This window comes from Nannobrachium achirus (genome assembly GCF_963921795.1).
Source record: "Nannobrachium achirus genome assembly, chromosome: 14".
Taxonomy (NCBI): domain Eukaryota; kingdom Metazoa; phylum Chordata; class Actinopteri; order Myctophiformes; family Myctophidae; genus Nannobrachium; species Nannobrachium achirus.
In genome coordinates, this window is record NC_137821.1 from 53,003,777 (window position 1) to 53,018,579 (window position 14,803).

The 14,803-nt window shown below is 42.8% G+C and overlaps 2 protein-coding genes across 2 annotated transcripts; both read right to left on the reverse strand.

Moving 5' to 3' along the window:
• Positions 1-3,993: 3,993 nt before the first annotated feature.
• Positions 3,994-7,509, reverse strand: LOC308298516 (uncharacterized protein). Its single transcript, XM_080742141.1, has 6 exons — positions 7,072-7,509; positions 6,825-6,914; positions 6,375-6,521; positions 5,911-5,961; positions 5,213-5,269; positions 3,994-4,767 (listed from the first exon to the last, which is right to left on the reverse strand). Exons 1-6 carry the CDS (start codon positions 7,478-7,480, stop codon positions 4,550-4,552), a joined length of 972 nt encoding a protein of 323 aa, XP_080598267.1. The 5' UTR covers positions 7,481-7,509; the 3' UTR covers positions 3,994-4,549.
• Positions 7,510-7,919: 410 nt separating this feature from the next.
• On the reverse strand, positions 7,920-12,686 carry LOC308298135 (uncharacterized protein; the record flags this gene model as incomplete). The annotated part of the gene is made up of 9 exons (XM_080741692.1): positions 7,920-7,940; positions 8,837-9,246; positions 10,151-10,363; positions 11,126-11,343; positions 11,473-11,610; positions 11,746-11,883; positions 12,019-12,156; positions 12,292-12,429; positions 12,565-12,686. The coding sequence occupies 9 exons, from the start codon at positions 12,684-12,686 to the stop codon at positions 7,920-7,922; spliced, it is 1,536 nt and encodes a 511-aa protein (XP_080597818.1).
• Positions 12,687-14,803: the final 2,117 nt, after the last annotated feature.

Genomic DNA, 14,803 nt, shown 5'->3' on the forward strand with positions numbered 1-14,803 from the left:
AAATCTGCTGGGTCAAACAGCAATGCTAATATGGCATGTGACCAAATCAGCTGGGTAACTAACAAATATACACACAGAAATGCTAAAGTCCCTTGGCCATCTAGAAAGTTGTGTCAATCAAATAAGCGACTGTGCAGCAATTGTTTTTAAGTATAAACTGCATGTTACTGGGAAGAGACCCGGGGCAGACCACGGGCCAGATCTCCACACTGGGACCACCTCGCTGCCAAGATCAGGAAGAACGCCAAACTAATCACCCTAGCCCAGACCTGGGCAATGTGCGGCCCAGGGGCCGTATGCGGCCCTTTGGTTCACTCTGACTGGCCCTTGTAGGGTTAATGGCAAATTACAAAATAAACACATTGTCTAATTTTACCTCATGCATGGACTAAAGCTACATTGCTTTTATTTTGACGTTTTTTATTCACGTACATATGGACACAATGCATACATCAGCACGTGTGCGTGATCATTGGATCTTGTCTCAATAACAAGCAGGTGGTCAGACTGGTCACACGTCAAGACGACTTGCCTTACCTTACCAATCAAAAATGGCCAAAAAAAGAAAGAAAGTCGATGCTGAATGCCGGGTTTTCAACAAAAATTGGACTGCTAAGTATTTATTTACTGAATTCAGAGGTAAAGCTGTGTGTTTAGTTTGTGGGGGGCACATCTTGCGGGGAGCACTGCCTTTTGGCCCGGCCCTCCACAATATTTTCTGTTGTTCATGTGGCCCCATGGAGAAAATAATTGCCCACCCCTGCCCTAGCCCATGTGATGTAAAACACGTTTGACTGTGGACACTGTCCAGCAGCTTCTAATTCATTGTAGGCCTGCTTTTAGTGGTTCACACACACACACACACACACACACACACATACTTGTTTTTGCTACATCGTGGGACAATCAGACAACGGCGTCCCTCCTGGGGACCCCCCTTTCTAGACATGCTACAGCTCTGAAAAAAATCAGGCATGACCAGAAAAAAATCAGGAACAAGATTCTGACTTTAAATTATCAAAATTCAATACTTTTTCTCCCAGATCTGACTGGGTCGTCCCACGTGGGGATGTCAGATACAACCATCTTCGTGGGGACACCATAACACACTTTCAGATATGTCTTCCTGGGGACACCATAACACACTTTCAGATATGTCTTCCTGGGGACACCATAACACACTTTCAGATATGTCTTCCTGGGGACACCATAACACACTTTCAGATATGTCTTCCTGGGGACACCTTAACACACTTTCAGATATGTCTTCCTGGGGACACCATAACACACTTTCAGATTAATGTCTTCCTGAGGACACCAGGGAGGTCAGGGAGCTGCGTTTTAGAGTTTGGAGATCATATCACGAAGTTGGGCCACTGACAGAGAAAGCTGTCTTGCCCAGCTCTGTCTGAGTATGAGGAAGCTTGAGTCTAATAATTGATCATGGTCACTATTGGTTCAACCCCCATAAACAAGTACCAGAGTATCCAGATCAGTTATTCACCCTGACAGACTGCAGAGATAGACTGTGTTGGTCTTGGGACCGCCACAAAGCATGATGGAGGTCAGATCAAATCACTAACTTAGTCATGTGCCGCTGTATTAAAATGGCAACTTACTGACTCGTCGAGCAACACTGGACTGGACTGGACAAAAAGGTTTGTCCATTTCAGAATGAACTACCTGTAGAAAACTTGCTCAGTAAAGCACAGACCAGACAGAGAGTGAAGTTGTCAGTTTGCTTGTATCAAACAATCATTCATTCATGATTCATTATGGTACAGTACCCACAGACAAGTTAATGAGTTATACTTAGTAATGATTCAAGGTAGATATTTCTGCCATCAGGTTGAGGTTGAGACACTCAGCTACACTAGGAACATGCCTACAGGAAGAAATACAAAAAATGTGGGAAGACAGCACAAAAGACTTGTGTACTGTTGCGATAGAAGGCTAGAGAATGGATTACAACCACCCTATGGACTGCTAGCATTGTATATATAAACAGTTCTGCTACCTTTAAATGCATTTTACATCAAATACTTTAAAATCACTGCAGAAAAAAAGCAGCTTTTTGTCCTAAAGCAACTGCAAAAGATGTCTGCCATTTGTTATACCCTGAATGTATATATACGTATATATAATAACAAAATGTGACAGCTGTTTACACTGTGCTGTGCCCCTACAACTCTTTTATGTTCCCCTCTTTCAACTGTATTTATAGTTAGACACTTGCTTTGGCAATTCAAATGTACATTTTCTCCTGCCAATAAAACCCCTTTGATTTGAAAATGAATTCTTATAACTCTCCACATTTTTCTGGGTTCACCATAGCACAGATATACTACTTCACACACTCTTCAGGTATTACTTAAATTTATTTCCAGTCTGAACAGAAGGTACTGTCTAAGACAGTAGCCTAAATGTAACGGTGCATACAGTACTGCAAATACAGTTATGTAACAATTGAACTGTAACAATTGAATTGAAATCTCACATTTCAAACATTGCAATAAGGGCACTCCAAAACAAAAGTCCATCACAAAAGTGATTTATGCTGCACTCACTGTTAAGTTAAAGCATGCGTCCTGTGCTTCCCCTGCGTGGAGGAAAGCAGTGTCTATTGTCCCCTAATGAAGTCACGGTTTGAATGAAGCTTGCCTCGTGGCTTAAGGCCAGTGACTTGCATAGGGAATGAACAGACACTGGTCTCCCCTCTCCTCCCTACAGTGAAATACAGGATCATGTTTTAACAGGAACACTACAACAGAATAACACCCAGGTACTGTATTAATGAAATGTAGTGCTGCCTGGACAAATACTCGAGGTACTGCCTAAGGCAGTACATCTGGCAGTGCAAATACAGTAGTTCAAATTAGTCATTATGCATCAATAGAACTATAAAATCTGACAGCTCAGAGATTACAACAAAAGCAGTCAAAAACAAAAGACTGTTACGCCAGTAACTTAGAATAGAACTGCCATAGACTGCACTCACTGTTAAAGCATTTGTCCCGCTTGCCCTGCGTGGAGGAAAGCAGTGTCTATTGTCCCCTAATGAAGTCACGGTTTGAATGAAGCTTGCCTTGTGGCTTAAGGACAGTGACTTGCATAGGGAATGAACAGACACTGGTCTCCCCTCTCCTCCCTACAGTGAAATACAGGATCATGTTTTAACAGGAACAGTAAAACAGAATAACACCCAGGTACTGTATTAATGAAATGTAGTGCTGCCTGGACAAATACTCGAGGTACTGTCTAAGGCAGTACATCTGGCAGTGCAAATACAGTAGTTCAAATTAGTCATTATGCATCAATAGAACTATAAAATCTGACAGCTCAGAGATTACAACAAAAGCAGTCAAAAACAAAAGACTGTTACGCCAGTAACTTAGAATAGAACTGCCTTAGGCATAGAACTGCCATAGACTGCACTCACTGTTAAAGCATTTGTCCCGCTTGCCCTGCGTGGAGGAAAGCAGTGTCTATTGTCCCCTAATGAAGTCACGGTTTGAATGAAGCTTGCCTTGTGGCTTAAGGACAGTGACTTGCATAAGGAATGAACAGACACTGGTCTCCCCTCTCCTCCCTACAGTGAAATACAGGATCATGTTTTAACAGGAACAGTAAAACAGAATAACACCCAGGTACTGTATTAATGAAATGTAGTGCTGCCTGGACAAATACTCGAGGTACTGTCTAAGGCAGTACATCTGGCAGTGCAAATACAGTAGTTCAAATTAGTCATTATGCATCAATAGAACTATAAAATCTGACAGCTCAGAGATTACAACAAAAGCAGTCAAAAACAAAAGACTGTTACGCCAGTAACTTAGAATAGAACTGCCATAGACTGCACTCACTGTTAAAGCATTTGTCCCGCTTGCCCTGCGTGGAGGAAAGCAGTGGCTATTGTCCCCTAATGAAGTCACGGTTTGAATGAAGCTTGCCTCGTGGCTTAAGGACAGTGACTTGCATAAGGAATGAACAGACACTGGTCTCCCCTCTCCTCCCTACAGTGAAATACAGGATCATGTTTTAACAGGAACACTATAACAGAATAACACCCAGGTACTGTATTAATGAAATGTAGTGCTGCCTGGACAAATACTCGAGGTACTGTCTAAGGCAGTACATCTGGCAGTGCAAATACAGTAGTTCAAATTAGTCATTATGCATCAATAGAACTATAAAATCTGACAGCTCAGAGATTACAACAAAAGCAGTCAAAAACAAAAGACTGTTACGCCAGTAACTTAGAATAGAACTGCCTTAGGCATAGAACTGCCATAGACTGCACTCACTGTTAAAGCATTTGTCCCGCTTGCCCTGCGTGGAGGAAAGCAGTGTCTATTGTCCCCTAATGAAGTCACGGTTTGAATGAAGCTTGCCTTGTGGCTTAAGGACAGTGACTTGCATAGGGAATGAACAGACACTGGTCTCCCCTCTCCTCCCTACAGTGAAATACAGGATCATGTTTTAACAGGAACACAATAACATAATAACACTCAGGTACAGGATCATGTTTTAAGAGTGCAGAAGTAGTTTTCTACATCTTCTGCATCCTCCTCTTTAGGGTGGCAATTTTGTTATGGACATAATATTTTACAGATTTCCAATCTCTCTTTATAAGTGCAGGCTCTGCTTTCAGACACTTGTCACATGCACTTTTGTCTGGGACCTTACAAGTATTTATAGCTCTCTTAAAGTTCCTCTCCACGGCCTCTCTCTCTTCTGGTTCCCAATTCTTCCTCTTTTCTTGCCGAGCTAAAACGAAAAAGGAATAACCGATTTGTGTAGTATTATTTTTAACCTAAAAGCTACAATTATTTCTACCACTGGCTATTTCTACACAGATTCAGCATTTGATTGGCCAGTGTAGTTTCATTTTGTAGTGTGTTGTATGTTTTGCACATCACACTTTGTTACTCTGTTTAACAACTGATTTTGTATATAAAGGTAAACAAACAAAAACATGTTAGCCTTTATGCAGCAACAAAGTAACGCTGAACTTTGAAGTCAAGGGAAATCTCACTGTGCTTATACTGTAACACTCCAAATTATCATACCATACATACACATAATGTGTGTGTTAGTCTGCGCAAGACCAACACTAAAAACTACTACAACTAAAAACTAACCAAACGCTATTTCGTGCTCGGACAGAGACAGACGCAGCCAGGAACACACAGAGCTGTCAAAATATCCTTACCTCTTTTTGGCTCCGTCTGTCTGGCTCCTGTCGGTGCTGACCCACTCCGTTTAGCAACTGTTGGAACAACAAGATCATTGTTAATTGCCACGTAGGTCAAGTAAGGCGGAGATTCTCCTACTATGCTACACATTTCCAAACTTGGTCTGGATCAAACTTAAGTCTGGTGGGAAATTACCAGTGTTTGTCAGTAACAAATTACATATTACTGTAATATTATTAGCTTTTCCAGCAAAAGTAGTGTAACGATATTACTGCCAAAACACACCTCATTACTCATTACAAATGAGCTTGTTGTTGCATGATGTGAAAATAGAACATATTTACAAGCTATCAGCAGATAACAGCAGAGATGTGCAGTAGTTTGTAGATCCTAATTACAAATGAGCTTGTTGTTGCATGATGTGAAAATAGAACAGATTTACAAGCTATCAGCAGATAACAACAGAGATGTGCAGGAGTTTGTAGATCCTAATCCACCGCAGCATTCTGCACACGACATACACTACAAGTTGTCTCTAAACAGATTGTGTTGTACATCTCTATAATTTTGCGGGTGGCAGGGGGGAACTGGGGAAAGTAATAAAGTAATGTAACATATTACTCTTTGATTCAAGTAATAAGTAATGTATTAGTAATGTATTACTTTTTCTAAGGGGTCATAAGGAAATAGTACAGCAAGTGTCCAATATCCTTACCTGTTTTTGGCTCCGTCTGTCCGACTCCTGCTGACCCACTCTGTTTAGCAACTGTTGAATGACAAGAACAACATTATTCTGTTAGTGCCACAGATAGGCCAAGTAAAGCTACGGGCATTGATTGCTACACATCTCCAAACTTGGTGAGAATCGACACATGCAACAGACTGGCCGATCGCCCTGAATTGTTGCGCAGGTTCTCCAAGATAGCGCCGCCCATGGCTGCTGTGGTGACTACGTGTTGTGTTCTGTTAGTGTTTTTTGTGTTTGTCTGTTTTTTTGTTTTTGTATGTTATATGTGAAAAAATTGATTTGAATGCAAAAATGTAGTATGCCAAAGCAAATTCCTATGTGTATTACACAATGGTTAATAAAGAAATCTGAATCTGAATTTGACAAAGCCACTTAGACCACCCAGCTGACCTGGGTCAGATAAAAAGGAAAACCCTGTCCAATATCCTTACCTCCGGTTGGCACCGCCTCCCCATCTTGCAGCGATCCGCTCAGGCCATCAACAGTTGGCACCGCCTCCCCATCTTGCAGCGATCCGCTCAGGCCATCAACAGTTGGCACCGCCTCCCCATCTTGCAGCGATCCGCTCAGGCCATCAACTATATAATGACAAGTCAAATATTATTTAAGTAAATGTGCAGGAGATAATTGTGTCTGCCATCTCTCCCTGTAATGTCTTTGTGTCAATTACAAATGGCGAGAGCTGTAAAAGGGTGGCCGTCTCCAAGCTGATAACTGTGAGAAGCAAACAACTGGCAAGAACATTGGAACATCAACTGTTCCGTTTTGCATGTGACAGTGAAAAACAACATTATGCTAAAATGTGTTATGTATCTCAACAGTCGAGGGGTGCTATAAAGATGTAACAGAATATGTGCTGCTGTAATGATCAAAGTATATACCTTCCATGACCTCAGGCCCCTCACACATGTTGTTGTCATCACACGTGCCGTCCCCACACCCGTCCTCAAACGCGTCGTCCTCACACACTTCTAAGGATTAAAGGCACATTTTCAAGATTTTTCTAAAAAATGCATATATATATATATAAGCTTGTAGCATGGCACAATGGCACTCGGTGCTGCACTACGAGCTTGCGCATCTGTTAAATTTCAATAGCTAAAGTATAACAATGCATGAAACACCCACCATCTGGATCGATGTGAATTTCATCCAGGTTCTTGCCTTGGAATTCTCCCATTCGTCCCTTCTCCATGGCCAGGAGCACTTTGCTCACCCTGGCGAGCTGCAGGGTGCTCTCCGGAAGCCTATAAAACTTGTCGTGAACTCGGATGCTATGTCCCATAAAATCTGCTAGCTGCCCCCGCTCCGTATCTCTTAGATTCAGAACCGTTGAAAGGGTTGCTAGTTGTTTCCTCAGTTTGGTTCCTGTAATTGCTAGGGGATTCTTGAGGTCACACAGTTTGGTGTACTCTCTGAGAATATCACTGGTGCGAAAGAATGACATACTGGTGGGTATGGCGAATAGATAGGGGTTGTCCTCAAGGACACCACATTCATTTCTGTATTCACAGAGACAGACCACTGATTCCAGCATTAGCGGAGTTAATAGAACGGGTACCTTGTTTTCACACTTTCCCTCAATTTCGATTCTCGCAAAGTGTGTGCACAGCCTTTTCTCGAGGTCAGAGAGAGCATAGTTGATGTCTTCGTGGTTGGACGATTTGTCTCTCGACAAGAAGTCTTGTAGCTTAATCTGGTTCATCTCGCCTTGTCTGCGACGGTTGAAAAGCATAACCTGAACTTGAGTGACCCTGGACAGTTTCCTCCAGTTCTCCATAGACACTGTAGACTTGAGATCCTCAAGGTATTGCTGCTGCTCTTTCTGTAAGTACTTGTGCAATTTTGCGACGTCTTCAGTCAGAGGAAGAAGCAGTGGGGCATTCCACTTGGCTTGAGACAGGGTCTTCCGACATTCATTTGTTACATCCTCAGCCCATCTTGCGTCGTAGATCCTTTGGAAGTTAAGTGCTTCTTCAGCCAACTGTTTGTCTCCGCTGATGAGAGCACGACCCTCCAGAAGAATCGCAAGTTTCTTGAGGCTGTATCCAAGTTTCATTGGAAGACTGTCAGCTCTCTCTTTTCTTGTATGTGTTCGTCCGACATATTTCACTGCCTCCACTGTAAGCTCATAGTTCTTTGGCTGGATGTAATCTCTGATACTCTTCAGTGGCGTGATCTCACTTCCATAAAGGACAAGTCGCCCCAGCTCTCTTAACTTACTCCGGATGTAGTCATGTTTCGCAGCGTTGGATCCGTGCCTCTTGTAGAGGGACTTTGCTAACTCCATAATGCACCAGTCTTTTTCGACTGCATCTGCGATGCGATCCCTTTTCAATTTACTCAAGACATTCCAAACACCTTTGGACACTCCATGGGGGATGGGTTCGGCTAATGCACACAAGGCCTGGACTCTTGTTTTTCCAGGTTTTGGATTAACGACTTGTGGGTTGAATTTGCACTTCTTCATGTGTCTCCACAGTGACCATTTTGTGAAGCAACCTTGGCAGTGGACGCAATGCAGGACATCTTGCCCTGACATATCTTTTTTTGGCTGCTTGCTTGGTACCAGTGTCCCAGAGCCTGTTTCTAAAACTTCAACATTGTGGGCATAGTTGCCTCTGTTGCGGAGCTTATCTAAATGCATTCGCCTTTCTTTAGAATTCTTTGGGAAACTGAATGCTTTTGCAACCTCGATCTCCTTGGGATGAACGTTCTCCAAATGCCTTGCCATCTTTAAGAATGGCAACTCACAATACAAACAGAACTGTTGTTTACTGTATTTACGAGATCCGTCTGCTTTTCTTGTGACGGCAGGAATTATCACAGAGGTTCTCAAGACATTTTGGGTCTTAGTGTGTGTGGTCTTAGAGAGTGTGTGTGTGTCTGTCACATCCTGTTTGTCTCTCCTTAGTTGGACATCTATCTCTGCTGCCACATCATCACGAAGTTCCACCCGTCCCCCGCTAGTCTCCTCAAATTCACTCCCTGCTTTCACTTCCTCAGACGAATCACTGCAATATGCATTCTTATCGGCAGAGGGGGAGTATGTGATGTCTTCTGAGTCTTGTCTGTTTCTCCTTAGTTGGACATCTCTCTCTGCTGCCACATCATCACAAAGTTCCACTTGTCCCTCGCTGAAGTCCTCAAATTCACTCCCTGCTTTCACTTCCTCAGACGAATCACTGCAATATGCATTCTTATCGGCAGAGGGGGAGTATGTTTTGTCGTCTAAGTCTGAAAAGGAAGACCGATCGCTGTCGTCATCAGATAAATCTTGGGGCAGTGAGTTGAAGCCTGGACCTGTACAGGACAAACAAGACAATCTCGGTTATTTTAGTTGCCAAGTATATAAAACCTTGCAAACTAAAGAGGATTCACCAACTTACATAAGGCTACTACTAATAATAGAGGTGTAACAATACATTTTAACAGCGATATGATACGTACAACGATACATGGTTGACTCAACGATGCATGGATATATTGGTTCATTGTGGCAATACGATCTTTTACATAGTATTTCTCTTTAACCCATTTAGGCCTAGAATTATTGAATCAATAATTCTAGAATGCTTTAACCAGTGAAAAATAGCAGATATACAAGCTCACAGCAGCTGCGAGCTTGTAGATCTGCTATTTTTGAAAAAGTTGTGAAAATGTGTTCAAATCTTTGAATATATGTATTTTCAAAGCGAACGTTTGTAACTCAAATTTTGCTTCTGGGTGGTCCCTGGAACTAAATATTTTGAAATGGGGGTCCGTGGCCAAATACATATAATTTTGGGGGTCCTTCACATGAAAAGGTTTGAGAACCACTGACATAGTAGTCTCTCAAGAACAGACTAACTGAGCTCCATTCAAGTGAAAAGGACCTTTTCTTTGACGATGGCTGGTCAGATTGCTGACATAGAAACATAGGTTTTTTCAGAAAATCTTAGAAGGATTCAAAAGACACTTATAGAATCGGGTCAAAATTCAAATTTTCACGATTTTTCAAAAATAGCAGATCTACAAGCTCGCAGCGCGGCGAGCTTGTTTTCTCTTCTCCTAAACAGTTAGTTTTGCCCCAATGACTTGGGCTCAGTCACAATTACTACTGTTACATAAAGTACCTAAAACAGCAGATCAAACAGGTTTTGAGCTTGCAGATCTGCTTCAATTTTGAACAGTATCAACATTTGTCGCCACACACAATCCCTGTTACCTTCGTCGGGAGTACAGGAGTTGCCACAGTTGTAGAGGTCAGGAGGAGGTCTATTGCGCCGTGACAGGTTGTCACGGGAGAAGGGCACAGGCCTGGGGGCCGAAGAGGTGGAGGGCAGGGTGAAGAGACTATTGTAGGCGGGCAAGTGGAGGTGTCGGAGTCTGTCAGCAGCAGCATCCAGGACGTTGAGGGACGACTTGCTGTTCGAATGCTCTAGAGGGGAAACGAGGACGAGAGCAAAGATTAGTATGGGGCTGTTAAGTATGACATCATTTTGTAGGCAGAGGAGAATTTCTGCCCCCAGTTTCCGTGAATCTTTTTACTATTTTTACTATTTACACATTTTTCTTCTCTTTGTTGTTGAAAGGAAAGTGTTAGAATTATACTTTAGTCGTTATTCTTTAGTCGTTGTTTTTTGAAATAGCGAGGGACAGAAAATGCTCTGGGGGCAGATTCTCCTCTGCCTACAAAATTATGTCACGGCTTAAAAGCCCCATAGGGATATACACCATCCCAGTTGTAGACACTAGAGGCGGAATGGTAGATATCTAATGGTAAATCTCACAAATGCCCAATGTTACTGGTATTAGATAACATGAGTGTGGTGCAGAGACTGGTGGTAAAGGTAAAGAATAAATATTTTTGCCTGAAAAAGCCAGTACTCATGCTGACAGGAAACTCACCACCAGTAGCGAGAGACCAATATATCGGGAACCGATTATCGGCCGCCGATATGACCTTATTTGGGCATATCGGTATCGGTGAAATTTCCCGCCGATATAAAAATAAATTAATAAAACTGGCTGCAGTGCCTTAGAGCTGTGTGGAGTCTGTGGACTGCATTTGGAAGTGCAATGAAATACTTTGTCCAGCAGAGCGCGCCATGCACTGTTGCACACAGCTCACATTTCCTTCATAGGTCACTCACTGAGGCTAGACCTACTCTCAACACAACACAAACAGGACACACAGTACCTTTTTTGTGGAGGATGGAGATACATTTGTTCTTCAACATCTGCAGTGTGAAGGGCTGGAGTGTAAGGAGATCAACCTCATCCTCTTCGTGTGCGGAGCCACGGGATGGGTCAGACTGGATAAGTGCTACCACTTGAAAGAGTTGTTCTCCAGGGACCTGGCCAATGTCTTGTGCAAGCTGCCGCAACTCGTCCACAGGCATGGAATTCTCCTTGTTGCTGTAGGCAGGACACACAGGTGGCAGATAACTCATTACAAAAGAACACTTCTGTAGTGCTTGAGTGAGGTGTCCGGTTTATAATAATGACATGTATCAGATTAAGCTACTGTAAGTGTGAAAATCCTACTTGGTCTTTCTGCTTTTGGTGTTCCTAGATTTGGACTCTCCGAGCGACTGATCCGAGGCATTAGGCTGCAAAGAGACCCGGGGAATGTCTTTTGCAAGCTGCTGCAACTCCTTCACAGGCATGGATGTAACCCCATCTCTGTAGATAGAGGCAAGACACACAGGTGGCAGATAACTCATTACAAAAGAACACTTCTGTAGTGCTTGAGTGAGGTGTCCGGTTTATAATAATGACATGTATCAGATTAAGCTACTGTAAGTGTGAAAATCCTACTTGGTCTTTCTGCTTTTGGTGTTCCTAGATTTGGACTCTCCGAGCGACTGATCCGAGGCATTAGGCTGCAAAGAGACCCGGGGAATGTCTTTTGCAAGCTGCTGCAACTCCTTCACAGGCATGGATGTAACCCCATCTCTGTAGATAGAGGCAAGACACACAGGTGGCAGATAACTCATTACAAAAGAACACTTCTGTAGTGCTTGAGTGAGGTGTCCGGTTTATAATAATGACATGTATCAGATTAAGCTACTGTAAGTGTGAAAATCCTACTTGGTCTTTCTGCTTTTGGTGTTCCTAGATTTGGACTCTCCGAGCGACTGATCCGAGGCATTAGGCTGCAAAGAGACCCGGGGAATGTCTTTTGCAAGCTGCTGCAACTCCTTCACAGGCATGGATGTAACCCCATCTCTGTAGATAGAGGCAAGACACACAGGTGGCAGATAACTCATTACAAAAGAACACTTCTGTAGTGCTTGAGTGAGGTGTCCGGTTTATAATAATGACATGTATCAGATTAAGCTACTGTAAGTGTGAAAATCCTACTTGGTCTTTCTGCTTTTGGTGTTCCTAGATTTGGACTCTCCGAGCGACTGATCCGAGGCATTAGGCTGCAAAGAGACCCGGGGAATGTCTTTTGCAAGCTGCTGCAACTCCTTCACAGGCATGGATGTAACCCCATCTCTGTAGATAGAGGCAAGACACACAGGTGGCAGATAACTCATTACAAAAGAACACTTCTGTAGTGCTTGAGTGAGGTGTCCGGTTTATAATAATGACATGTATCAGATTAAGCTACTGTAAGTGTGAAAATCCTACTTGGTCTTTCTGCTTTTGGTGTTCCTAGATTTGGACTCTCCGAGCGACTGATCCGAGGCATTAGGCTGCAAAGAGACCTGGGGAATGTCTTTTGCAAGCTGCTGCAACTCCTTCACAGGCATGGATTTAACCCCGTCTCTGTAGATAGAGGCAAGACACACAGGTGGCAGAAAAGTCATTACAAAAGAACATAATAATGACATGTATCAGATTAAGCTACTGTAAGTGTGCAAATCCTACTTGGTCTTTCTGCTTTTGGCGGTTCTAGATTTGGTGTTTCCAAGCGACTCATCAGAGGCATCGGCAATGTATTCTGCAAGCTGCCGCAACTCCTCCTCAGATCTGAATTTCACCTTGTTGCTGTAGGGAGGCAGGACACAAAAAAACAGGTGGCAGAAATCTCAATACAAAAGAACACTTCTGGATTGTATGAGTGAAATGCAGACAAAATGAAGACACCAGCAATATGTGGATTCAGCAAGTAACCCTGCAGATGATCTCACACGCAGCAAGACTTTGGAGGAGCTGGTGAAGCCCAACAGATGTGTTTCAATGCGTCCAGTAGTCTGAAAGCACACCAGCATCTCCACACTGGAGAAAAACCTTTCAAGTGTATACTTTGTGACAAGAGTTTCACTACGTCATCTGATCTAAAGAGACACCAGCATGTCCACACTGGAGCAAAACCATTCCATTGTAAACACTGTGACAAGAGTCAGTCATTTAAGTAATCTGAACACACACCAGCTTACCCATACTGGAGATAAACCTTTCAACTGTACCCTAACACTGTGACAAGAGTTTCATTACATAGTCTCACCTAAAGAAACAACAGCAAAGCCTCTACAGCAGGGGTCTTCAAAGTTGTCAGGGCAAGGACCCCTTAGTTGAGAGAGATGAAGCCCACAACCTTATCATAGATTCCATATTGTTTGCCAGCACAATACATTAGGGTATTTTGGATTCATGTCAATTTGTGTTTTTTAACCACTTGAACTGTCAATACTTCTCCCCTCTACACCAAACCTCTTTGCCGAAAATAGCCGATCTACAAGCTCACAACGCCTCGCAGCGCGAGGCATTGTGAGCTTGTAGATCTGCTATTTTTGGCCAAAGTTCTCCAAATCTGGTTAAGAATCTGTCTATTCACGATATTCCTGGCCCCGCCCCCGGCTTCCTGTTCATATCCTGAAAGAAAATAAAAAACATCATTTGGTTTCCTGTGTCCTTGCATTAAAGTGTCAGTAGAGGCGCTCTGGGCTCTTGGCTCTGAATGAACCGGTGTTGCCATGTCTGCTTATAATAAGCAATTGGTGTCGTTGTTTATTGGGCTTACTTTCTAATATTTTTTAAACCAGTGGTTCCCAAATCTTTTCATATCAAGGACCCCAGATTAACAGATGTGTCCACAGTCGCAGACCCCCATCTGAAAATATGTGGTGCCAGGGACCGCCACACAGATTTGTGTTGTTAAAATGTTTCAAAAATATTCAAATTATTTTCGTTTTTTCTTTCCTCTATATTTTTTAAATAGCAAATATACAAGCTCACAATGTGTCACAATGTGACACATTGTGAGCTTGCTGATCTGCTATTTTCAAATGTAAATGTAAAGTAGTAAAACTGAACCTAGTTAATTCTATTGGGCTTATTATTCATAGACCTGGCCGCTTGTCTCTGGCAATATCTGGCAACAGACAATTCCCTGTCACTTCCTTGGGATCTCTTGTTCTTCGACTTGGGAGGAAGTGAAAAGATGTTTAAAAATGCTCCAGCGCCCTCTGTAAAAGGAAAATGGCAGCCTCCATAGAATGGCCAGGAATATCGTGAATAAAGGAGATTTTCTTATTCTTTTCTTTCTATCACACAAAGATTTGGAGGACCCCCTGTAGTAACTCTGAGGACCCCCTCGGGGTCCCGGACCCCCTGTTGAAGACCCTTGCTCTACAGGCTGAATTCACTAACTAATAATAATTTAGTCATGTATCAGATTAAGCTAAGTGTGTTAATCCTACCTTGTGTTTCTGGCTTCTCTGAGTGGCTGCAGCAGATCAATGCCGGAAGAGCCATTAGGCTGCAGAGGAAAGGAGTAAGACCAGAGTTAAGAGGCATAAAGAAGGGGGAAAAAAACAAACAAACAAAAAAACAGGTCCCTCTAAGTGTGAATGTATTTTATACATCTAGGCTGAATCTTCCTCTGCACATACTGTACACCTACTCCAACTCACATGTCAAGGAC